General features: G+C 27.0%; 1 protein-coding gene across 4 annotated transcripts in view; it reads right to left on the bottom strand.

The window, feature by feature from the left end:
• LOC129606456 (polycomb protein Asx) overlaps nt 1-26,744 on the bottom strand; it is a 40,206-nt gene that overhangs the window by 12,190 nt on the left and 1,272 nt on the right. The window contains exon 2 of one of the 4 annotated variants that reach the window (XM_055516794.1): nt 24,814-25,850. The exons of 1 other annotated variant lie outside the window; for it this stretch is intronic. In XM_055516794.1, the coding sequence (XP_055372769.1) occupies nt 24,814-24,832 (19 nt within the window). In that variant the 5' untranslated portion in view covers nt 24,833-25,850. The remainder of the gene's footprint in view (nt 1-24,813; nt 25,851-26,744) is intronic. 2 more of the 4 variants (XM_055516795.1, XM_055516793.1) reach the window with 2 other exon arrangements.

Here is a 26,744-nt window from a genome sequence, read left to right as displayed (position 1 = left end):
AACATAAACAACAAAAGAATTAAAGTGTCGGCCATCTACTGTCCACCCAAACATAGCCTAAAAGTCCTGGATTATGAAGATATGCTAAAGTGTCTTGGGAGCTACTTCATAATTGGAGGTGATTTTAATGCCAAAAATACCTTCTGGGGCTCCAGAATCATCACCCCCAAAGGCAGAGCATTATACGAGGCTGCAACTCAATTAAAGTGCAACTTCCTATCAAGTAGTAAACCTACTTATTGGCCAGCAGATCCGAATCGTCTTCCAGATCTTATTGACTTTTTTATTACTAAAGGACTATCGGATAATTATGCTCATGTCAGTGAAAGCTTTGATCTCAGCTCGGATCACTCACCAGTTATATTAACAGTAAGTGACACAGTTATTACCAAGATTCAAAGACCTTACCTTTATAATAAATCGACGAACTGGAGCAATGTCCGTGAGAATTTAAGTAATGTTATAAATCTCCAAACATCTTTAAAATCAACTCAAGAGATTGAAAATGAAGCATGCAAATTCATAACACATGTGCAAAATGCGGTCTGGAACAACACACCTAGCAAGGATAATAATGATGACACTTTTTTATATCCCATTGAAATTAGAAAATTGATCAGGCAGAAGCGAAGGGCTCGAAGAATATGGCAACACTCTCGGGCACCTTCGGATAAACTGAATTTAAACCAGCTGACTAATAAAGTTAAAAAATTATTAAGAGACAGAAAAAACGAAACAATGAAAAATAAACTTAGTAATCTATCGGCTAACAAAGATTCAGACTACTCGCTATGGAAATTGACAAAAAGAATAAAGAATCCAAAGCTTCAAATTCCCCCTCTAAGGAAAGAGGACTCTAGTTGGGTTATTTCAGATAAAGACAAAGCTATTTATTTTGCAGACTACCTAGAAAATATATTTAAACCGCTTCCCCGACAAACAGCAGATGAAAATGCTCGTATCCTGGTAAATTATTATAACCTGGACATCAGGAAAATAACGATGGCAGAACTAATGGAAGAAATAAAAAACTTAAACAATAGAAAGGCGCCTGGGTTTGACCTTATTTCGGCCGTTATTTTGAAAGAGCTACCTATTATTGCGATAAAGAAAATGTTATACTTATTTAATGCGGCGCTAAGATTGAGATATTTTCCTGATATCTTAAAAGTAGCTGAAGTTATAATGGTGCTTAAACCTGGTAAACCTGCTCATGATATCAAATCATACAGACCGATCTCGCTTCTTCCCATAATCTCCAAAGTTCTTGAAAGGCTACTATTGGCTCGCATTTTACCAATTATAAATGAAGCCCATATTATTCCAGACCACCAATTTGGATTCAGAAGCAATCATTCAACAATCGATCAGGTGCATAGGATCACCAATGTTATTGAAAATGCCTTAGAAAGAAAGGAAATTTGTTCTGCTGTGTTTCTAGATGTTGCCCAGGCCTTTGATAAGGTTTGGCACAGGGGTTTACTCTTCAAACTAAATAAAGTGCTACCAAAATCGATATGCACCTTACTAGAGTCATATCTCCATCGAAGAACTTTTAGGATTAAACAAAACGAAGAATATTCTGAGCTGAAAGAAATACATGCAGGTGTACCTCAAGGAAGTGTCCTCGGCCCAGTCCTGTACCTGTTATTCACAATGGACATCCCACAATTTGCTGATACCACCACAGCAACATTTGCAGACGATACAGCCATCTTGGCAGTAGGTAAAACCGTCCATGAAAGCTCGGCAAAAGTTCAATTTACTCTTGACAGGGTAGTAATTTGGATGAAAAAGTGGAGAATCAAGATTAACGAAAATAAATCTATTCATGTAAACTTCACAAACAGGCAAATAAACAATATTAATTTGTTAATAAATCACCAACCAGTTAAAGTTGCAAACGAGGCGAAATACTTGGGCATGACTCTGGACGCGAAGCTACACTGGAAAGCCCATATCAAAAAGAAAAAGGAAGAATTAAATATTAAAATAAGAAAGCTCAATTGGATACTTGGAAGAAGTTCGGAAGTTAATTTATACAACAAATTGTTAATCTACAAACAGATGATTAAACCAATTTGGACGTACGGCATTCAGCTTTGGGGCTGCACCAAAAAAAGCAACTATCAAATTATTCAAACTGTTCAAAATAAAATCCTTCGAACAATAACGAATGCGCCTTGGTATGTGAAAAACAGCACATTACACAGAGATTTAAATATAACCACAGTTGAAGAAGAAATAAAAAATTACTCGATCAAACATGATATAAGAATCCACCAACATGAGAATATACAAATCCGCAACATCCTAGAAAATAATGTAGAACGACGTCTCAAAAGAAGAAGGCCTACGGATATATCTTTATTGATATAAGATGAGAATTTAACATGGTTGAACCCCTGTCATTGGACACCCCGGTTCACACCCTCAAAACGTGAAGTAAAAATTGCTGGATAGGTTTTTAAAAAACTTAGTTGCAATAAAAACAGAGAAATAAAAAAAAATTCAATATAAAATATGTTTTTTATTTTACAATTTGATAAATTGTTAATTTTTTTTTTAAGCAAGATGAAATATCCGTATAAATCTAAATTATTATTATTATTAAATTTTTATTGAATTTTATTTAAAAAATTTTGGGCCATTATTCATATATAGAATATAGACTCCAACATTTGAAATTACATTGTCAGTATTAGGAACACAAACTGTCAGTAATAGATACAAACATTTGCGCATAGGTCAATATTAAGAACATTTTTTCCTTCCATCTTTAATCGAAAAATCATGAATTAAAATATGTTTTGATTAAATAATTTTATAAAAAAGTTTGTCTAAATCTAAATCATTCTAATTTAGTCTAATCTAAATTATTTAAAAAAGGGGGAATGCGATCGCTTTTTGTGCCCTACACATAAAATATCGCACGTCAAAGTTGAATTTGTTGCAAAGTATGTCAGTGTTAAAGACCATACCGAAAATTGACAAATACTTCCTGGGAAAAAATCTTCCAAAAAACCTCTTTTTCAAAAGAAACCCAATTTATACAATTATATTTTCAAAATACATCTTATTTTCAAAATTTTCAATTGAAAATAATAAATTTAAAGAAATCATAAAACAAAAGTATTTATCATAAAACAAAAGTATTGAAAACAAAAGTATTTATCGCAAATTGAATTGCTTTTTGAAAAATAAGTAGGCATCAAACAGGGAATCAAAATGTAGAAGAATATTCTTTTTGAATCTGTTAATAAAACTGGGAGAGAGAGGATTAGTAAATTGTTGATTAAAAGAATAAGGAAAAAGAAAAAAGGTATATAAACCTCAGATGAACCAAATTGTAAAATAACAGGAACGAGTTTCTAAATTGCAAAACTTTTTATGTATTTAAAAAAAAATGAGTATGTACGTCATACATTAAAATAAAGAAGTATGTATATCGTCGACCTTAAAGTGATTTAACATATCTACATTTTGACAATTTTTTTTATGGCAAAATATTTATTGAAAAAATGCACAGCTACATTATCTCATTCAGTTTTGTGAGCTGATATAAAATATTATGAGAAAAGGCGCAAAAATGAAATACTGTATCTGCTCTAAAACAAAAATTTTTAGTGAAATAACGCATCTTCACACAATTAGAATATTAGCGTGCAGTAATTTAAGTGTCACTTTAAAAAATATTGTCAATGTTGGAATTTTATAAATTAGGTCTAAGTTATTTTTGTTTTTAATAATTTTGTTTTTCTAATTATTTCGGTTTGGAAAAGTTAGTTTATCTAAAGATTACAATAAAAAATTACGTTGTGGATACGTTAAAGTAGCTCACATACCTATTTGCTTTTTGTTATTAAAATTTTCGTATGGTTGCAGATACTTTAATTCACTACCAAAAAATAAGTCTGCTGAATTGCTTTACACAATAAAAATTACGAGTTCAAATAACTTTTGGTAAGTTTTTTAATTAAAAGACAGACATTTAAGGTGAAAAATTTTAGTAAAAGCGGATTCTTTATCATCCAGAAAAATCATAATGCATTCCCGTGGCCAGCTTATGGTGAATATGATTAAAAAATCTTTAAAACCGAAAACTGCACCTCCTGTTGTTGTTGCTAATATTGAAGTTGCAGAACCTACGGTTGCGAATATTGATGACATAATAATTCTGCAGACTTGTACTTTAAATGAAGAAATATCAGATGCGGGTCCTATAATTTTAGAAGAAATTCTGGAAAGACATGCTACTGAACCTAAACAATCAAGTGAAGCTTAATTATTTAACTAAACACAAACTGAAGTCTTAGAAAATAAAGAAAATAGTTGTGATAATAATGTGAGTAAGCTAAGAAATCGTCATCAAAAATAACTCAAATGACATCAAAAATAAAAAAAAAAATAAACGTGAATATGGAAAAGCGTGCAGTGGTTTTAGTATTCAAAAAAGAAAAATATAAAAAACAGAGAAGAAAGAAAAATAGACCCGACAAAATCACCGATTACAGCTATTCAATAATTCTTGCCGAAACATGTCTTGGGATCAGAAACAAATATAAGTGATTTCCCTTGTAAAAACAGTTAAGAGAGTTACAATCTTAACTTTTCGCAGGAAATTTTCGAAGGGATATTTCATACCTTATGATGAATGAGAGAACCTTCAAGTCTGTAAAAAATTTTTACTTAATACTTTTGAACTAGAAGAAAAAATTATTCAGTAATGGTTGAATAAAAACAAGTATGGGATAAATTTTCTTGTGATGACAAAATAGAAAGAGCATTAAATTTTCAAAAAATGGGGTGCAGAAAAATGATTTTGTAAAGTTTTTGGATAGTTTGCCAAAACTTCCTTCACATTATTGTAGAAAAAGCTCTAGTACGCTTTATGTTGAGCTTACGTTTAAAAATAACATACATAGGATATAAAAATATAACATGCATCTATGAAGAATATAAAAAATGGTGCGACTCAAATTCTGAATACAAACCTCTTTCAAGTTGCACATTTTCAAATATTGTAAAAGAAAGAAATATTGGCTTTCAGTTGTCAAAAAAAAATCATTGCGATGAATGCAGCAACTACAAAGAAGGCAATTTGTCAGATAAACGTTACACATATCACATTAATCAAAAGCTCGTGAAGAAAAAGCTAAAAATAAATTGCGTGCAGAAAAGCGTGAGTTTTTGGTTTTAACTCAAGATCTACAAGCCGTGAAAGTCTGTCCCATGTTAAGTGGCCGCCTTTTATTATAAAACCAAACTTTGCTGTCACGACTTTTTGATTTCACACAAAATGTTATTGGTTTACAGAAAATGATGCAGGCCTAAATGCCTCTACTTTTGCTTCATTTATTATCGATTACCTCGAAACGAATTTCCAAGACGACAGGCCTACTATAATAGGGAGTGATGGATGTGGTTATCAAAATAAAAATGTTATTTGTTGAAAAAAAAATTATTTTAAAATTCTAATAATTCTAAAATTTTTTAGAAAAAGGACATACGCAAATGAAGACAGATTCAGTCCATTCAAACATGCATACCGAATAATTACTGCGAACAAACTCTGTTTGCAAGGACTAATCCATTTCCGTATGCAGTAAAAAGGATTAAGTTTGATTTCATCAAAAACTATGAAGAGAATTTGGTATACCCATCGATTCGTCCTAGACGAAAAGTAGGGGACCCTACTGTAAAAGTGTGTATTTTATTATGTACTACCATATCAGAGCAATGAAATACACACCTTGTGGTAAAATAGAAATTAAACTTAATTTCGACGAAGAAGTTACTTCGTTACCTATAAGAAAGCTATTTTTTATTTATTGTCAGAAACTTGTGTTAATATATGAATTTTTTAATTTTTCTTCGGGGAACGAAAATGAAATAACAAAAGTGTAATTAATAAAAACAAATATTATTTTCAACTGACTATTTTTTAATATTGCAACTTAATACTCCTCTACTTCCATAAATAGTGACTTAGCATAACTGGTAAATTATATAAAACAAATGGCTGTGATAATACGTATCTAACATAAAATATATTAGAATTAGTTTTTTATTATTTTTTATTTTAATTATGCTTAATACTATTATTGTTATCGAAAACCTTTTAAATTAATTAAATCCGAAATAAAGAAGTTTTTTCTATCTCCTGAACAATGCGTAAAATCAGATACGTTATATCACTTTTAGGTCGACTATATCGTGTTGCCTGTTATTCAATCAATATATGGGTCAAAATTTAAAAGTTTGCACAAATGAATTTTTTTTTTTCCAAATTATTTTTTTAGAATTTTTTATTAAAATAATTTTTTTATAGTTGCCTAATATATAATGTACAATCTCCTCAAGTGGTCCGGAGGTTTTGTAAATATTTTAGAAATTATAACCAAAAAAGTAAGCTCAGGTTTGAATTTAGTTCAACTACGTTACCGATAAAAATATCTTAAATTTTTCGATCTCTTCAGTGGAAATTATTATTTTCATATTTTACTCTCATTTGTAATTAAAGTTATAAATAAATTTATTCTGTAATATTGAAAAATCATTTTTATAAAAAAATAAATAATAAGTTATTTCACCTGTGTTACTAATTTTAAATTTAAAGTTTTTATTTTTAAAATAAAACTATTTAATAGTTTTTTTCTTGCAGGAATTTTTACATAACTGCTTTAGAAATTAATTTTTTATTCTAAAAATGTCCATAACAAAAAAATTAAGAGCTTAAATTTGAAGAAAAAAGTTTAAAACAATATTTTTTTTTGATTTTTTTTGTGACAAAACAGTAACGCAGTGGAAAATATAGTAACACTGTTGAAAAATTTGATTCAGTCTTCAGTATATTAATAAAAAAAATTAAAACAAAAACAGTAAATTTCATGCTGTTGTTTAATATGCTAAGATATTAACTTTTTTCCTCTCGTTGAAGTTGTATATATTCGGTTAAGTTTTTCATTTGCATTTTTAACAATATACATATTTAAAATATAAATAGATAGTGGCATTTTGTATAATAATCAATAAAATATGTTATCGCCTATTTGTATGTAAAATTATTAAGAATTTATTCACCAACTTAGAGTAAACTGCCTTAAAAATCAACTTTCTTACCATGTCTTCAGTAGTGTTACTTAAATTTAGTAACACAGTTGAACAGTAACGCAGTAGAATATTTTAAAATAAAAAGTATATTAACATAAAACTACAACATATTTTTGCATTTTAAAGTATACAGTTGGTTAGTTTACTTGGTTTGCTTAATAATATGCCACTTTTTTGAATTTTTAAAAAAAAATATTTAAACAAAAACCACGTAACACAGTTGAAAAAAGCGTTTTACATTCACGGCAAAAAAAATTCAAACTATCTCCAGCGATGTGTTTGGAACAACATTCATCACAAGCCCGAACAGACTTATTGCGTATTCTTTAAAACAGATAATGATGCCAAAATATTTAAAAAAATGATTAATTTTAAAAAATTTTATGATGTAACATAGTTGAAGTAACGCAGTTGAACAATTCTTGTTACACACTTTTTTTCTGTTAAAATTACATTAAAATAAATCAAAACTTAAAAACTAATTTTTGATTTTTATTTAAAAATAATGAAATAATTTTGCAATGTAATTTAAAATATACCCTTCTGTGGAGGAAGTTCATGAAAATTTAAATTGAAAATTAAAAATGTGGTCTGTGACAAGTTTCATTTATATGAAAACAGAAAACGCGCTCCGACAATTTTCCAAAATTTTCCAAAAATACTTACTTTTGCAATCTAAAAATTTTTTTTATTTAAAATTAAAGATTTTAAAATTTTTATTTTATTAATTAAAATTTGATTTATTTTCTAAAAAAGTATTTATTTAAGCTTACTTTTTTGTGACGCAAATGTGCTAACTTTTAAATTTTCACCCATATATACATTTTTTTTTTTCGTCTTAGTCTCTTGAATTTCCTATAACTACTAATACATGTATATTTGTATTAAGTAAACTTCATATTCTTTATTAAGGAGTCCTATTATCCTATTTCCTTTTTATTTTTATTAAAGTTTATATCTTCTAAGGTTTTAAAATTTGTTTTCCTTTTAGCGTAACCTTGAGAAATCATAAAAATAAAAATAAGTTTAATTAGAAAATTAATGACTCTAAGATAATTACTTAAATAAATACATATTATAATTAGCCTTGTTCTAGTTGTCGAAGTAGAGCGACAATTGTCGTTACGACTTGAATTTGATATTCTAAGCGGCGATCGCAGTGACAATCGTCGAGGAATAGCGGGAAATGTGTTTCAGCCATATTCCAGTTGTCGTTCTGATGCGAGATATGTCGTACTGAAACGACGTTTTTTGTCGAAAAGTCTTTAACAACTGATAAGCAAGAAGGATACACCAAAAATGCAAGTTAAAACAAAACAATTTAACAAAATCATAAAAAAAATTAATTTTATACATAAATTAAGTCATAAAATATGTAATTTAATTTTCGTTTTTAGCGTGAAAGTATTTATAAATTTGAAGAATTGCAAATTTCATGACAGAGAACGCCTTTTACGGTTACTCGTTTTTCCCTCGAATATATTCAGCAAATATACAAAGACCTCCTTTGGAAGTCTGTAGCAATTTATAAATCTGTGAATCAAATAAAATGTTTGCAACTAGAAAAAATTTGGCAAATCCCATGGATTAGAGCTGACGCTAATCTTAAATTTTTCGATCCTTAATTGTTGTTTTTTTTTTTTAATTTCATCACTACCGGAATGAGATGAGTTCGTAAACCATAATGCAAATGACATTTTTATTATTTAAAAATATAAATATAGACACTGAAAATTTTTTTTAGTTTGACCTTGACTCGCCGAAATTTCTTTTTAAAATGTATCAATTTCACTTGAAACTTTTCATTTTCGATTATTTCTCGCACTCATGTCACTCGACAACCAGAATACCACATTTCAAATGATGTGACAGCAGCAACGACAAATGTCATGTAAGTGACGCGACAACCAGAATAAGGCTCAATGTTATCATAATGTTCCCTATGAGCTAGCAAATGGAAGGGGTTCTACTGTCGTCAAAATGATTGTATGAAACAAAGCCTAAATTAAGAGAATATTGGACAAATTATGTTTTCATTAAGTATTTTATTCAAATTACTAAAAATAGTCAAAATTTTGCTGTATTTTAAGATAAATAATTTTTAACAACATTTGCATATGCAGTGGATCTTTGCAAAACAAATTCTATAACAACAATTTAACTTAATTTGCCACTTATTTTAACTTGTCATGTTCTGTACTTTAAGCAAGATTTAAAGAAATCAAATGAGAAACTTGTGAACAAAATTTTGTTATTATCCATGTCGAATATCCTAGTAATATAAAAAAATAAATACACACATTCAATTTGTTGTAGAAACACGTATTTATTTTAAAACAGAAATCTAACAATATACCGTTAAATTACCCTTAGTCTATACACTTTTTATAGTTACTAACATATAAGGTATTTTTCAAACCATGTCATTAAAGGGTCTTAAGTAATGTTCCAGCTTCTTGAAAACCATTAAGATGATAGAAAACAAATGTTTTGTTTGCTTTAAAAAGATAGTTGTAACACATTTTTACCGATCTCATTGAATGCGATAATAAGGCTCTATGCTAGGAAAGTGTAAATAAACTATTTTTAAAGAGAGTCTGTCTTTAAATCTATTTATCTCAAATTAGCTGACTTGCTCATTTAGCATTTTAATTATCGTTGGTAAAATAATGAACCGGTAAATATTTCTGAGAATATGAAAGTTTGGGAAACTCATTGTCATTAAGGGCCGATTTCAAATCTTAATCCTTTCTAAAGAATTAATTAACAAAGTTTTTTTAAATTTAATTGTTAATTTACGTTTGAACAAAACTTCATTCAGCTTTTTAAAGAAATCGAGAAACCAAATTAGCATTTTTATATACATACATTATATCATATAATGTCTAAAAAATATTTTTATACAAAAAAATCTAAATTATTATTTTAATTTAAGTACTAACAATTTTATTTATTTAACAGGGTGAAACTTTTATTTTGCCAACCGTGGAACCAATTTTGTATTTTTGGTTCTCAACGGGAAAATAATAATGTGATGCAAATCATTTTTTCACTACAAGTTGGATTTTATTTAGAATTATTTTTTATAAGACTAACTTCTTCTACTTCCGAAAACCCCTTCAAAATTTTAGAAAAAGTCGATTTCCAGTTCCCTATTTCTTCGAGGGAATTAGTTCTATCGAACTTCTGTTAAACACAAAATACTACAGTAATATACGGCCCTTTTTGTTAAAGAAATTTTTGTTTTCTACTTACTATTTTCATGACACACAAAATTTCTTAAAACTACGAAAAACTTTTGTAACATTTGTAATCTTCCTCATCAATCTTTACATTAGTACATCCATGTAAATTTTTCAAGAATTATTGCCGCGCTTTTAATAAATTATATTTATTTTTTCCTAAATTTATACAAAATTATATGTATAATAATAATAAAATTATTTCGATTAATTAAAAAATTTTCAAATGTTTTTACATATTTGACCGGAAAATATATATACACATGCACACTTACAAATACGTTTTACTTTTATGTTAAATTCGTTTTTGCATAATAAAATAAGGATCTTGAATTTATGTACAATCTGATTTTTTTTTTGTATTTATTAGGGGCCTTTTTCCAATTTTTAAGTTTTTTGTGTCAAATGTTTTCGAACCCTTAAATGCAAAATTTGTTTCAAAATTTGCTAATTTGCCAACTTTACCTGTAATAGATGTGCTCCGAAATCATACAGTGCAAAACTGATAGCTGTCAATCTTAACTTTAGACTCCACTTTCTGGGGAAAAAAGTGTTCATAAACAACAATTTAGAAGCTCGCCAAATTTTTCGAAGGTATATCAAATTATTTATTAATTCAATATGGCCATCAAACCAAATGCACTAAAATTTACCTTCACACTAAAATTTACCACAAAAGTCATACCGTGCGACAAGTTCTATCGACCTCAGTTTCTTTTCAAAAAAGGGTTTCGCAATCTGAAACTCGCCAAACTGAACTTCTAAAAATGTATTCAAGTAAAAGTTGTTCATCCTATATCGCCATGTTTGAATTATGTTCCAGATAACAATTTTGTGAAAGTTACTATAGGTTCTTTCAAATGTACTGAAATCTTCGCTATATCTTTCACATGGAAGCCACAGCCCTCTTAGAACCTCTTTGTGGAACTAAAATTCCGCAAATTTAACTCCCAAAAAAGTGCTCGACGAAACATTGCCCAAACACGCTAAAATGTCAATGGTGTATTACATTATTATTTATGACAGTTTTCGAATACAATCAGGATCAATTCGACCGACCATTCGATTTATAGTTTACTTCAGATGGCACTCCATCAACACAACCCTATCAATTTTTTTTTGCTTCAAGTATCTAGCAGTTCTAGATCAGCAGAAATATTGTCAAATAAAGTGTAACAGAATAATATACATATTCGTATGTATGCATTTAAGGTAAGTGTAACTAATACTGACAGTGGCGGTAATACTGACATATATGAGGTTTTTTATAATTATTAAGAGATTTTCTCTATACAACATATATATATTTTTATTTCTAGATTAATTCAAATTATCGCAATACTTCCTTTTATTTAGTTTTGAAATAACTCCAAAATATTGAACATAAATCAGTTTTGTTTCCATAGACATAGCAATGGTGGGTTGAATTGGAGAATTTCTTATACTTTTTGCTTAATTTTTCCGATTTTGTTTTTATTGTTTTTTGACTTATTTGAGGGTTAAAAATATATGTATTTATATTAAATTAAATATTTTGATTATTTTTTATCTTATTTTATAAGTAATTCGGAGTAAAAACATTAAATAAATAAGAATTTTAACAAATAATTTCTGTCAGTATTAGAAACATCTAAAATTCGACCATGCTTCTATTACTGACATATGTGTCAGTAATACGTCAAAAATCCGTATTTTTATAAATTACGTCATTTTTAAAATATTTAAATTTTTATTTTCGTATTTATTTAATCAAAATCGAATTTGAATTTTCTTTCTAATGTGCGAATTCTGACGCTAAGAATTTACTATAGGTTCGGAGTATTTTACCTTTAAAAACTGGTGTCAGTAATACGATCTAAAGAGGGTTAATATTATGTACAAAATTATGTCAGTATAAAGTTTTAATTTTGATATTCATTTTAATTAATTAAAATAATTTCTTTATACTTTAAAATTATTTAAACTATTTCAGTCAAATGAAAATCGATTACATTTGTGAAAACCTATATCTGACTACGACCTTTTTACCTTTTTAATAGTGATATTCGTCTAATAAATTGTGTATCAATATTGTATACAATACTGTCAATAAAACAGTACAATTCGGTTTCTAAAAAAATGCTTTAAAATTACTGTAAACGTTAACGTCATAACAAATATCAGAACGGAAATGGTTCTCTTTAAATAAGAAAAGTAGTCCTTTTTAATAACCCAAAATGTTGTTCTAAAAATTGAGAATGGGTTGCTTTCGTTACGTACTTAATACATAAATAGTCTTTGTTAAAGCAAAAAGCAGCTTTAGAATAGGCTTATTAGCAGCTTTAGAATATATTGATCTGATTTCTTATAATTTCGTGTGATATGGTACATCATATTTTAGGTATTATTTATAAGAATACATTTGTAGCAAATATTACTTATAATACTTTATAAAACATTATGTAATTTCGAATTAGATTTTCATAAATATCTTTTAAAAATTTTATTTATTCATTGTTGCATATTAAGACTACTAGCAAAAGTACATTCTACAGTAATAAAAAATTCAAATCAGCTGAATTTCACATATTTTTACCTTTAATTCAATAAAAAATATGTTTTTTATTTTTGTTTGAATTATATTTTTATTTATTTTTAATTTTTTTTGAAATAAGATGAAATATCCGTAGAAATCTAAATTATTATTCCATTTTTATTTAATATTATCATTTTAACCATTTTAACCATTATTCATATATAGAATATAAATTACAGCATATGAAATTACATTGTCAGTATTAGGAACACAAACTGTCAGTAATAGACACAAACATTTGCGGTTATGTCAATATTAGGAACATTTTTGCTTTTCATTTTTAATCGAAAAATTATGAATTAAAAAATATTTTGATTAAATAATTTTATAAAAAACATTATTCTCAATTATCCAAATTATTCAAAAAATCGGAAACACGATCATTTATTGTATCCCACATATAAAATATCTCACGCCAAAGTTGAATTTGTTGCGAAGTATGTCAGTAATAGGGACACTTACCTTATATAAATACATCCACAGATAATGACGAATTCTATAAAACAATATAAGTATGTAAAAAAGTTATTATCAGACGAATTTACAAATGTTGATAGATGCATCTGAACTGTTTTATCTAATTGTGCTAGCTACAATAATTTAGTAATAAGAATTTGTCTTGCTTTTAGACTTTTAGGGATAAGTTATTTAACCAATAGAATTGAACAAAAGTTAGGAGTGGCTTATCTGGCTATCGAAGTAGCACTGGGTGTGATGCAAGGCTGTATTTTCAGTATGTTTTTACTCCTGAATCCTGATGACATGCAAAAATTTTCAAAAGATGTAAGTTACCGGCAGGCTAGTCACCTACCTAGTTAAACTCTATGACGCTATGAAACTAGTGCATGAGAAATCATGCACTACCCCTATGCTCCTTCTAGGAGTGAAGAAGGAAAAAAAAAAAACAAAAAAAAAAAAAGTTAACCTTATTTGTGGGTGATGCTTTATTATGTGTAGGTTGTGACAATGTGTATTAATGTATTGACACTTTGAATTTTCAATTAAAAAACTTGTGTAATAGGTAAAATGAAATTAAATTATATGATGGAAATATTAAAATAAATAGAAGTTAAAGAGATAAAATAATAATATCAGATAATAAAATGAAACTGAATATTCTAGAATTCAAAAATCAGGCAACCTACATTAAATCCAAAATAAAAAATAAAAGAAACTAAAAAACTTTATAATTTTTTAAAACTTTATATAGGGAAAGAATGTCTTATAAGAATGCAATTATAATGTAACAATCGGTTCGGATTTTAAATATTTCTCGTTTATTTTATTTATGTTAAGTCAAGAAGATATAAGCGGACTCTAAATAAGTATTACAGAATTGATATACTTTGTTTTAAATGCAGATTTACAACAATTTATTCTTGAAACCCTTTTTTTTATTTGAAATAAATTGCAGCGTCGTGAATCATGTGATTGTGTAGTTTCTCTTTTTGTCTACCGTAAGTAAGTATGGTAGAGAGAAAATGTGAAACTCAACAACGTAAATTTTGTATTTTAGCAATGGTACATTAATTTTCAATAAGTACTTATATTTTTCCAACATTTTTTTCATTACAGCAGTTTCTACTAATAGACTACAAGGTAAGTGTCGCTAATACTGACAGTGGCGGTAATACTGATATATGCGAGGTTTTTTTAATTATTAAGAGATTTTCTCTATACAACATGTTATATATATTTTTTTATTTCTAGATTAATTCAAACTATCGCAATATTTCCTTTTATTTAGTTTTGAAATAACTGCAAAATATTGGGCATAAATGAGTTTTCTTTTCATAGGCATAGCAAAAGTGGGTTGCATTGGAGAATTTCTTATATTTTTTGCTTAATTTAAGTTATATATTTAGCCAATAGAATTGGTCTATAAGAATTTTAGAACATTTCTGTCAGTATTAGAAACATCTAAAATTCGACCCTGCTTCTATTACTGACATATATGTACTGACATATATGTCAGTAATACGTCAAAAATCCGTACTTTTATAAATGTCGTCATATTTAAAATATTTAAATTTTTATTTTCGTATTTATTTAATTAAAATCGAATTTGAATTTTCTTTCTAATGTCCGAATTCTGACACTAAAAATTCATTACAGGTTCGGAGTATTTTAGTTTTAAAAACTGGGGTCAGTAATAGAATCTAAAGAGGGTCAATATTATATAAGAAATAATGGGAGTATAAAGTTTTGATTTTGATATTAATTTTAATTAATTAAAATACTTTCTTTTTACTTTAAAATTGTTTAAACTATTTCTGTCGAAAGAAAATCGATTATATTTGTGAAAACCTATATCTGACCCCGAGCTTTTTACCTTTTTAATAGTGATATTCGTCTAATAAATTGTGTGCCAATATTGTATACAATACTGTCAATAAAACAGTAAAATTCGCTTTCTAAAAAACGTCATAACAGATATCACAACGGAAATGGTTCCCTTTAAGTAAGAAAAAAGTAGTCCTTTTTGATATGCCAAAATGTTGTTCCAAAAATTAAGAATGGGTTGCTCTCGTTACGTAGCTAATACATAAATAGTCTTTGTTAAAACAGCTTTAGAATAGGCAGAATTAAAGCAATTGATATGATCTCTTATAATTTCTTGTGATATGGTACATCATATTTTAGGTATTATTTATAAGAATACATTTGTAGCAAATATTACTTATAATACTATATAAAAAATTATGTAATTTAGAATTTTCATAAATATCTCTTAAAAATTTTTATTTATTCATTGTTGCATATTAAGTCGACTAGTAAAATTACATATTACAGTAATAATAAAATTCAAATTAAATTCAATTTCACCTATTTCTCTCTTTAATTCAATATAAAATATGCTTTTTATTTTTGTTTGAATTATAATTTGATTCATTTTTAATATTTTTTTAAATAAGATGGAATATCCGTAGAAATCTAAATTATTATTCCATTTTTATTGAAATTTTATTCCAATTTAAACCTTTATTCAAATATAGAATATGGATTACAGCATATGAAATTACATTGCCAGTATTAGGAACACAAATTGTCAGTAATGGACACAAAGATTTGCGGATAATTCAATATTAAGAACATTTTTTCTTTTCATCTTTAATCGAAAAATCATGAATTAAAAAATATTTTGATTAAATAATTTTTTAAAAAACATTATTCCCAATTATTTAAATTATTCAAAAAATCGAGAACACGATCACTTATTGTGTCCCACATATAAAATATCTTACGTATTAATAAAATATCTAAAAGTTGAATTTGTTGCGAAATATGCCACTATTAGAAACACTTACCTTATATCTAATGTACAACGGCAAGGCCGCGACATGTCTTACAACCGATAAATTTCTCAACATACATTTATTATGTGTCAACAGATACAACCGCAGTTTTCACATACAGAGCAAACCTGCAACGTTGGGGATGAGGGGCCCTAAAAATGAATATTTAACCTCCAAAATCCCATTTAAAAATTTTTTAATTTCGGCAAAAAGTGTGCCGACTATAAATTGCGTATATTATTATTATACTATAATGGCTATAAATCGCACTTACAAAAAGTAAAATATAATTTTGGATGCGTTAGATATACTTAACAATATTTTTAGGCATGCGCTAGAAAGGCGATGCAATAGATTATATTAAAAACTTTTTTGAATAGATTTTTGTAAGTCAAAAATGTTTGATAAAAATAAACGGCAAAATTATTTTAGCAGACATTTCAACCTGACAAAGAGCTATTCAAAAATTGCCTCGGCAGCCATTCCTGTCTTATATGGAGATGGTCATTATACGTCAACTTTGGAAAAATGCAAAAACGATGTTGGCAACTACAAAAAATCCTCACGGTAGTGTAAACCCCTTTAATAAGTTTTTTTTTGTGGCCGTGGTTTACAGTAATGTGTTAGGCCTTTTTGACTGACTTGGCAGTGAGGATGTTAATCAGCACACAACCAACTTTATAGAACTTTTAGTTCAGATGCTGCAACCATTCAAAAAAATGCATTTTGGAAAATTTTCTTTTTTTAAATTAAGGTATTTTTTTTGTGATGTTCAAAATTTATATCCAAGATCTTCATCAGAGTTCAGTTCATCATAAAACCTTGTCAAAGTGATATATATCGAAAAAGTATGAACCACTTGTTGTACGTTGTAGTGAGGTGAATATCATCAAACATTAGGGGTTTTCGTCTATTCAGTTCTAGAATAGCTTGTAGTGTTCTAACTTGTTCATTCAAAAATTCACGCTGCATACACTGAAAATATAGATCGTCCGGGAATTACTGGCTGTAATAAAGTGGAGCCCACAAACAAATGGAAATTCAATCTATAATAAAGAAATGTCTCAGAAATTTCCTCTAGTTTAAATTTTGTCACTGCCTCAAGAAATTTCTTATTTTTTTTTTAAATTTAAAAATTGAAAGGTTATTAAAATAACTTTCCTTTACGTCTTTAAATCTTGTTAAAATATCCTTGTTTTGCAGTGAACTAGAAGGCAAAAGTATTGGGATACAATTTCATAAACCTTGTCATAAACAATGTCACTTTTTGTATAATAAAGTTGCTTGACGCAAAATCAATAAAATAATAATTAAAATAGAATATATCAGAAAGATAATAAACTACAAAACAAGTGAAATTCCCACTAATAGCGTATCCCGACATTCCAAATCGATTCCCACTTGACCAAGTTTTTATTGCGGTACACTTGACTCTTAATCTTAATTAAAAATAAAAAGGCCCTAAATTAAAAAAAAATTATAAAAAACACATTATTTTCTAAAATTTTATTGTTAATTCAAAATTGTTTTTCGTGGATTCATTCGAATTTATTTATTAAGCCCATACAGCTCTGACAAAAAATTCTATTACTGAAGCTTATTTGATTCGAAACAAAATCAATTAAATTGATTTAAGTAATTCAGTAAATTAATTTCCTTCGTTCTTTAAATATACTATAAGGGCTAATGTACTATGAATTAATTTGTAACAGACTGTGTATGTCGTTTCTTTGTCCACTGCTATATACCATTGTATAGCTCTGTGCAATATTCACAGTTTAACAGGTTCGAACGTTTTTTGTACTTGCTGGAATTTTATGTATACCTCCATATCTATACGCTGTTGTAGAAAGCACAAAATCATAGCTTTCTCATGAATAACCACCATAGTAAGTTTGACGGTTTTATAAATAGTGATCTTGCTGACTAGAAGCTTGGTCCCGAACAGAAAAGGTTGTTGAGAACGGTTTGGTTTTTATTAAAATTTCAGTGATTATCAGAGAACCTATCTTATCCACTTCAATAATTTTATTTGAAATAAAACAACAGGAATTTTTTTTCAAAATGCATTGGATTTTAATAAAATTCAGTTTTTTTTTATCAAAATAACGTTTTTTAAAAATGTCAACTGATATCTAGACCCACTGCTTTGGTTAAATATTATCAATAACAACAATTTTACTTATTAATTACCAAAACTGGATTGTTTTTTTTATTGGCAGCGGAGGATCACAGATCTTTCTAACTTGATCCATAGGATCTTTTCATTGTGATTCGCGATACAGTTACATGGCTACTATTTCTAGGCCTCTGGCAAATCTGTGTTCCGTCAACTAGGAGTCGTGAGAGGTAACAGAGCCCCGCCCGGAACATTTTAGCCTTAAATCAATCATTCTTAATAGTAAAGCTGATTAACGCGATAATTTAACAACATAAGAGACATAAACTTTTTGAATTTTACTTTAATTTCATACTTATTTTAAAAAAGAAAAATTCTGATAATTTTTTATCAATCTGAATTCAGTTATTTACACATGAAATTACTATTATTTTTACCGATCGCATTATGGTACGCACTCTCCATGGTAGAGAAGTGTAAATAAACTATTTTTTGTCGGTCTGTCAGTCTGTCGGTGTGTGTGCACTCGTGTATCGCAAGTTCGGCGGAACCGATTTCGTGAAATTTTATATGTAAGTTTATTTATATGTATATAACGAAAAATAATCAACCAATTTCATTTAAATATTATATTTAAATTCGAGATGTTAAAACAATGAATCTATAAATTTTTTGGAATGATCAGGGCTCGATTTTACATTTTTTGCCATATGAACGAAACAAATTGATAGAATTTCTTAAAATTTAATATTTAAGCTCTGGTTGTTACTAGAAGTTACCGACGAACTTTTCGTATAATTCGGACGGCACAAAATGAAACACTACTAACAGCCAAATTAACACTTTTCTACATTGCGGTCTGTTATGTGCTGATCATCTGATTTTTTAACTTGAAGACATTATGAACTTTTTGATTCATGTACAAATTGCTAGTTACTTCATTTATTTTGAAGTTTATAGCAAAAATGGAATTTAATATTTTTGTTGTTTTTCGCGTTTTAGTTATTTCAGTAATCATTATTTAAAACAAAAATATTTGAAAACGTATACGGAATCAACAAAAAGTTTTATGCATTGAAGTGTGAAAAAAAATTAAAAATTTGCAAAAAAAACTTATTTTAAGTACATATCCAATCTACTTTCTTCTTCATGCAATCTAACTTAAAATTCACAGATAATTTATGAATAAAAACTATTTCGAAATTTTTATAGATTCATACTAAATAAATAAATAAATAAAAAAATTTATTTTGAATTTTTAGTTTATAAATTCTAAATTCAAAAAATTCAAAGAACTAACCTTTTATAACAGTAATAATGCATAAGCAGACACGACAAAGAAGTGTAGAAATATAATTTATAAATTTAGGCTTGATCTTAATAGCATTTTATGTAAATTATATTTAAATAAAACCAAAAATGTCTTAATTTGAGAACACAATAAACACATAAAGTCATGTGTAGTAATTTATTTGTGAAAAAAAGTTAATTTTGGTTTTTGCAAAAATTGAATACCCGTTTATTTTAAGTTTACTTTATCTTATTTCAAAATTGTAAAATGTTTGCACTGGGTGTTAGGGTGATAAAGGAAATTATTTAAAATTACAGTGAAATCTGCTTATAGTCACTACTGTTTATAGTCATAATTCGGTTACAGTCAACAATTTCGTTGTCAACATCTTTTTTATTATATTTTCATGTATTTTCATTTGTTTATAGTCACAAACGTTTATAGTCACATACGGTTATTGGATCGTATTTTTTGTAAACCATATTGCTTAATTCATATATTTGACGTCGCTTATAGTCACATACTCTGAACGCTTTTTTTTAAAACGGTAAGTAGTTTTACTACCTACTTTACGACAAATAGTTTAATTACAATATTTGTTGTCGAATTTGTAGCGGCAAATGTTGTAACTTAAATATTTTTTTCTGTCACTTTTGCGTATGTACATACATCGGTACATTATTTCCACAACAAAAATTTGTCATTACATACATGTAGACGTTAGATTTGATTCCTTAAAGAATTTTTTGAATATTGTTTTGTTTTAACATACGTACTACATATGTAAGTATGTATATGAATTTTTTGTTTTTGTTTTTCTTTGCGTAAAGCAAATGGGTTTTTTATTTATGTACATACATAATCATATAAGTACTTAATTTAAAATTAAATTTAAAAAAAAAATAAAGTTTTGAGTTTTATTTATAAATTTTTTTTTTCTACTGACGCTTATAGGTATATGATGCTTATAGTCACACATTTTTATGAAATTTTTTGTGTGACTATAAGCGGACTCCACTGTAGTATGAATGAGAATATTTTTTATACATTAGAATCACAGACCTTTCTCAGGGGCTTGAAAAAATTGCACGTGAGCTAATTTGGTGAATATTTTTATAGCCGTACAATGTCACTAGTAAGAAAGGTTCCAGTCGCCGTGAGTCAATTTGTCTCAATTTCTGATCTGCATGCAGTAAATGCTTAAAACCGATGCGTGTTCTGTACAGATCCGCGTGTAGTAAAAATATGCATCTGCTTCAATTTTCAAATCTTTAGTTTATTAGAAATTTTCATAAACACAATAATGTACGCACGCAATATAATTTACATACGCAATATATTTTTGCAGTTGTATAAAAATTTTTGCTATTTTGAAATTTCAGCATTGTGTTCATGAGGAATGAAGTGGTTGCATGTTACTTAACAGATTTAACATCTGCAACAATTTATTTGTAGATTGAGAACATCAATTACTTCACATAATAACTCGTTAACACTGTTATTTCGGGAAAAAAATTGTTATGCGATAAAAACTTATATTTTGCAAAATAATTTTTTTCTGGTTTATGTAAAATAATTTTAAAGAAGCCTGGAGGTTTAACAAAACATGTCGAAAATGGTAAGTATTCAACACACTTGAAAACTAAAAACACGATTTTTACTCTTACCTTACCAAATAAGACTAAATTAGGTTTTCCCACTCTTTTAATTCTCAAAATCTAATTTACGAATTATGGTAGTGCTGATTTGGAAATTTCTACTAGCTCGAGCTTTGATTTTTTAAATTCATTTTTAAATTGAAATTCAAACTTTTCAAAAAATTTGTGAAAAAATGCCTATAATTTAATCTAATAACGTCTATCTAACTATCCATTTTCAAAACTTTTGCCTTAATCAAGACAAAAGAATCCAATTTTGTACACAAATATACAGGACGATTCACCGACAAGCTAGGAACCATATACCACAGAGTATAGGGTCGAAAATGAGTAAAATTTTTGTTCGGAATATAAATCGGAACACTTTCTGAGCTACAGGGATTTTTAGAAAATTTTTCGAAATTTTAACATATTTAAATTTTTTTGCTTATAACTTCCATTTCAAAAAAGATAGAAGTCTCAAACAAATAGTTTTGAAAGAGCCTTACACATAAGATACGTCGAACTCCTATAAAAGCAAGAGCATTACAAATTCGTCTTCCTATATAAAAATAATTCATTGTGCCTACAGCTAAAACAATACAATTCAATCTTTATGATACTCGTATAAAATACCGTAAATTTTTCGTAAATTATCAATTTAATATTTTCCTAAACTTATGAAAAATTTAATATACTAATGGATTTACATTCATAAGATAATGTTATTTCTTTATATCGTTTTTATTATATGAACTTTGAGCTACATATACATATATATAAACACTTATAAGGTCTTGACTTGAATTGTAAAAATAATTGTATTGTTTTAATAACCATGATTTTGATAAACTGCATTTTTTAATAAAACACCTTGAAATTAAATTATATTTTAATAAAACATATAATCCTACAGCTAAGATGTGCACCACTTTTAAGTTGACTAAAAAATTTGCTTATTTTTTTCTACTTGTATTGCCAATTTGTACTGTCTAATCATCAAGCGGATTAAGTACACGTTATATTCACTAACTGCGAATAATTACATTTAAATTGAATCGAATTTCATCATGAATTGAATAACTGCAATTTATTTTGGAATCTAGAGTTTAGGAACATATTTGGAAGATAGGGAATATCAATTGTCTTAATTCGTTCGTGTCTGCTTGCATTTTCCCTGCCATTGGGATCTTTTCATCATATCTACAAACGATGAAACAGCTCTAAAAATAATAGCTTTTCACATAACACTAAACATAGTGGAACAGTTTTTTCAGAGAGTGATCATTTCGGGTTGTTTTAGCTTTTGTTTTGATAATAATGGTTTAAAGTTGAACGTTGATAAGTTTCAGGTTTTAAGCTTTTCACGTAGACAGAGTTAAGACTATGTTGCAGTATACTTGCCAGATTTGCATGCCTTAACGTACTATAGATTTATCTACAATCGAGTGTACTCTAAGCAGATGTCTGAGTTTTGGATTTCGTAGTTAAGTTAATAAGATCTTGTTCAGTTGTTACCTTATGGACATACCTTATTTTGTTTTGATACACTTGGAGATTTTACGCTCTCGCAGCGTGATTGCAGATATATATTTTATTGATGAAATTGTTTTCAGAAATGTTGTTTCGACATTCTTATTAGAACAGGTCTCTCTTTATTGAATTTTAAATTAGATTGTAGTTGGAATAATTTGAAACCCATTGGCTTTGGATTATTTTGATATCCGTGCTGATAAGGCCAATTTTTACTGAGATTTTCTGGTAATTTCTGGTAATTTCTACTATGTATAAACCATATAAACTTCACTTATAGCTTCGCTAAAATAGCTCATTTCTCGCTTGTTTACTTTTTTTAACAATAATAATTAATTCAATAACCTTATGCATTTCATATTCACAAGCCCTAATCTCTGCTAAATCTTTTTGATATTTTCGTAGAATTTTGAAACAATTGTAATTTCTCAATTTAAAATAATTCATTTATTTCTTTACTATTCTGAAGTTAAACTAACATTGAAATTAGATGTATTTTTCCGCCTAAGCCGCAAGTCTTCATGCACTACATCAGTATTAAAACCTCACATAGTTTTAATACTCATGCGATCAGTATTAAAATCTCACAAAGAGCCACAGAAACATGCTTTCGATAAGACGTTAATTTAAAAAAGGACAACAAGGAAATATCTCATTCAGACGAAGAAAGCATGCACGAAATTCTAATAACTTTTTGAAAGTGAGCCTTGGCTAATACAGTAAAGTTTTTAAGTAATCAAATAATACAACCAATCTAGACTTATGATATTCAATTGATTCAATTGATTTGTACTGCCGTTTTAATATAGTTAAGTATTTCAAAATTTATAGTCAAGTATTTTTAAAAATTTTTTTAGAAAATATGACAAATACAAACATACTTATAACAATATTCAATAAAAAATACAGCAAAATAAGTAAGTAATCCTTATAATAATTCCAAAATCATAAATATTTTATCAATTTTTAAATTGAAAATAAAAGGTCTCCCAATAAAAAAAAAACTTAGTTTAACAAAAAGTCAAGCGTTTTCTTCTGTTTTAATTGACTATTTCGTAGATCGCCCACCAGTTATATAACGAATTTGACATCGTTCTAATTTGAAATAACTAAAATTTTGAAATTATTTAATCTATATTTTATTAATTAGAATTATGAAAAGCAAAATTATTTAGTTTGCAGAGCAAATATACTTTTTTTCAATAAAAACTTTATTAATTTCAGATATCTTTACAAAAATACGTATAAGAAATTAATTAATAATTATAATTAAAATTTACTATTTTTTAAGACTATTTAAAACTAACATTTTATTTTATTTGTGGTTCGTTTTGAATTAACAACCTTAACAACTTATTTATTATACCTTTAGTCTTTATAATATAGGTATCTTTCTATTCAGTACTGCTCTTATTTCATATTAAGTAAGTAAGTACTATTGGTTCTTCTTTTTACAAACATATTAGAAACTGATTTATTTGACATATAAGAAATTATATGTGAGTAAGATACCTATGAGTATGCATTTCGGTTCATTCAAAGGTATTTTTATATGCAAATAAATATAGTACATCTATATAACATCTAAGCATGTAAATTATTTTAGGGAATATCTGTTTTCTAAGTAGATTTTATAAAATATCATTTAATTTTTTGTAAATATCAAAAATATTTTATACATTTCCAATAGTTAAGTAGTAAATAAGTAGGTGTAAACATTTTCAATACACCATGCATTATAGAAAAAAGTAGCTAAGTAGATAGATAAGTACTTACCTACCTACCTAATCGCAATTTGAACAAGTATATGTTACCTACGTATGTATGTATGTATATATGGATGTGTATCTACTGATATACTAATCTCGTAAACATCTATCATTCTTCTTTATACATTTTTAAAATTAATTATTAAATAATAAAATTAACTTGTATAAAATAGCCAATAAATAGATAAACTGTATTTACATATTCCTATTTTTTTTTTAAAAACACAGATATACTTACGCAACAAATGAGAATTCATGAAATTTTATTCAGATGAATTCTCTTGCCCATTTTGGTTTTTAAAACAAATATGTAATAATTTTTTTCGTTTTGTTTTTTCAGCGTTTTTTTTTATTTAGCAAATATGCAAGTTTTGTTTTCCCTTCTTTTTCAATTTTAGAAAATAATTATAAAATTTATATAATTTTTTCCTTGTAGTTTCTTTTCGTACATTTCCTTTGCGCTTTTAATTGTGTATCTGAGAAAACCTCTAGTTTTTTTTGTTTTTTGTTCCCCGTTTTTTTTTTTTCTTAGATAGGTACCTAGGTAGGTAGGTAGGTAGGAGATAAATTTTTAATGGATACATTCACTTTATGTAGGTACTTTAATAAATGTTTCAAATTCAACTAGATGATTTATAGTGCAAAATTGTATAAAAAAGGACGTTTTAAAATAACATAAAAAAAAACAAAAATTTAACTAAAAATTTTGATATATCGGGCGCGGGCAATTGAATCACTCAGTTTTATATGTAATTTATAAATTTTTCACTAATTTGTTGATTTTTTTATTTATTTCATCTAAACTTTATTTTATCACATTTTATTTTGACTTTAAAAATTTCATAAATATTTTTATGAATTACACAAGAATTTTTTTCCTTTTATAAATCCAAAAAAACGGGAAGAGGAAAATATATGAAAAAAAATTATTAAACCTTTCAAACAAATATTTTCACTTTTTTTTCTTTTAAATTTTCTGCCCATTAGTGCATTTGATTTTCTTTCTCATTTTATTTAAAAATATTTCAAAAAGAGCTTTATTACACTATTTTTTACAAGTAATTACATATTTAAATCTTTCATAGTAGTGTTTTCACTCATTTTGTTTTTTAAGAATTAAGAAAATTTACTAATTTAGTTTCATTATATTATACTTATAGAACTTTATGTATATTTTTTTTATATCATTTGTAGCAAGAGTTTTTTCAAAAATTCTTATTTGATTTCTGTATAAGAAAATTAACTTTTAAAATTTTATAATTTACTTTATTCAAGCTGAAAGAAGTAATTTATTCAAAAAAAAAAGAAAAGAAAACTAACTATAAGTATTCATGTATGTATTTTTATACAGAAATACACACGTATATGTGTATGTTCAAATCTATTCAAAATCACAACACAAACACATGCAATGAAAAATCATAGAATTTCTACAATCCTACAACACAATTTTTCAATTCTTTCTTTCAACTATCTTGCAATACATTTGCATTTGCATGTAAATAAATATGTTTTCATGTGTGTGGGTGATTTTTTTTCTGGTTAAAAAAATTCCTTAAGCATTGCCAGGTTATAGTTTAATCATATGTTATTTTTTTCTTTTTATTGACATAACAAATCATTAAAACATAAAACTCAAATTGTTTGATATTAAAAAATCAAACAAATATTAAAGAAAATTATTTGGTAATTAGATAGGATACTACAATTGCTTATAAAAATCGTGTTTGTATACGATGATAGTTATTTTGTTTTCCATATATGTTTTTCTAACATAATCTACTGTAACGCCATTTTATAATGAGGTCCTTTTCTATTTTAAACTTCGTGAAAGGCTATAATTTTTTAAATAAGCATAATTTTTTCAGAAATATTGTTATGCAAAAAACAAAAAAAATTATTGTAAATAGAAAATGAATTGTAGAAAAAATTAGATTCATACAGTAAATATTAGCTTCTAACGCAAAAAAAATTGTTTTCAAATAATATTTAAAAGCAGATAGAAATTAATAATTTTGAATTTTACTCATTATTATTAAATAATTTTAATGTATAACTGAAAGCACATTATTGAGGGAAAATAAAATAAAACCGACATTACCAATAGCTTGTCACCTGATTGACAAAATCGAAAGAGAAATCAAAACGGTATTTAATTTTAATCTTTCG

This window comes from Condylostylus longicornis, unplaced genomic scaffold, assembly GCF_029603195.1.
Source record: "Condylostylus longicornis isolate FDR11 unplaced genomic scaffold, ASM2960319v2 ptg000018l, whole genome shotgun sequence".
In the NCBI taxonomy this organism is placed as follows: Eukaryota; Metazoa; Arthropoda; class Insecta; order Diptera; family Dolichopodidae; genus Condylostylus; species Condylostylus longicornis.
Note: the sequence above shows the minus strand (reverse complement) of the source record. Positions and strands in the feature narration are given on the sequence as shown.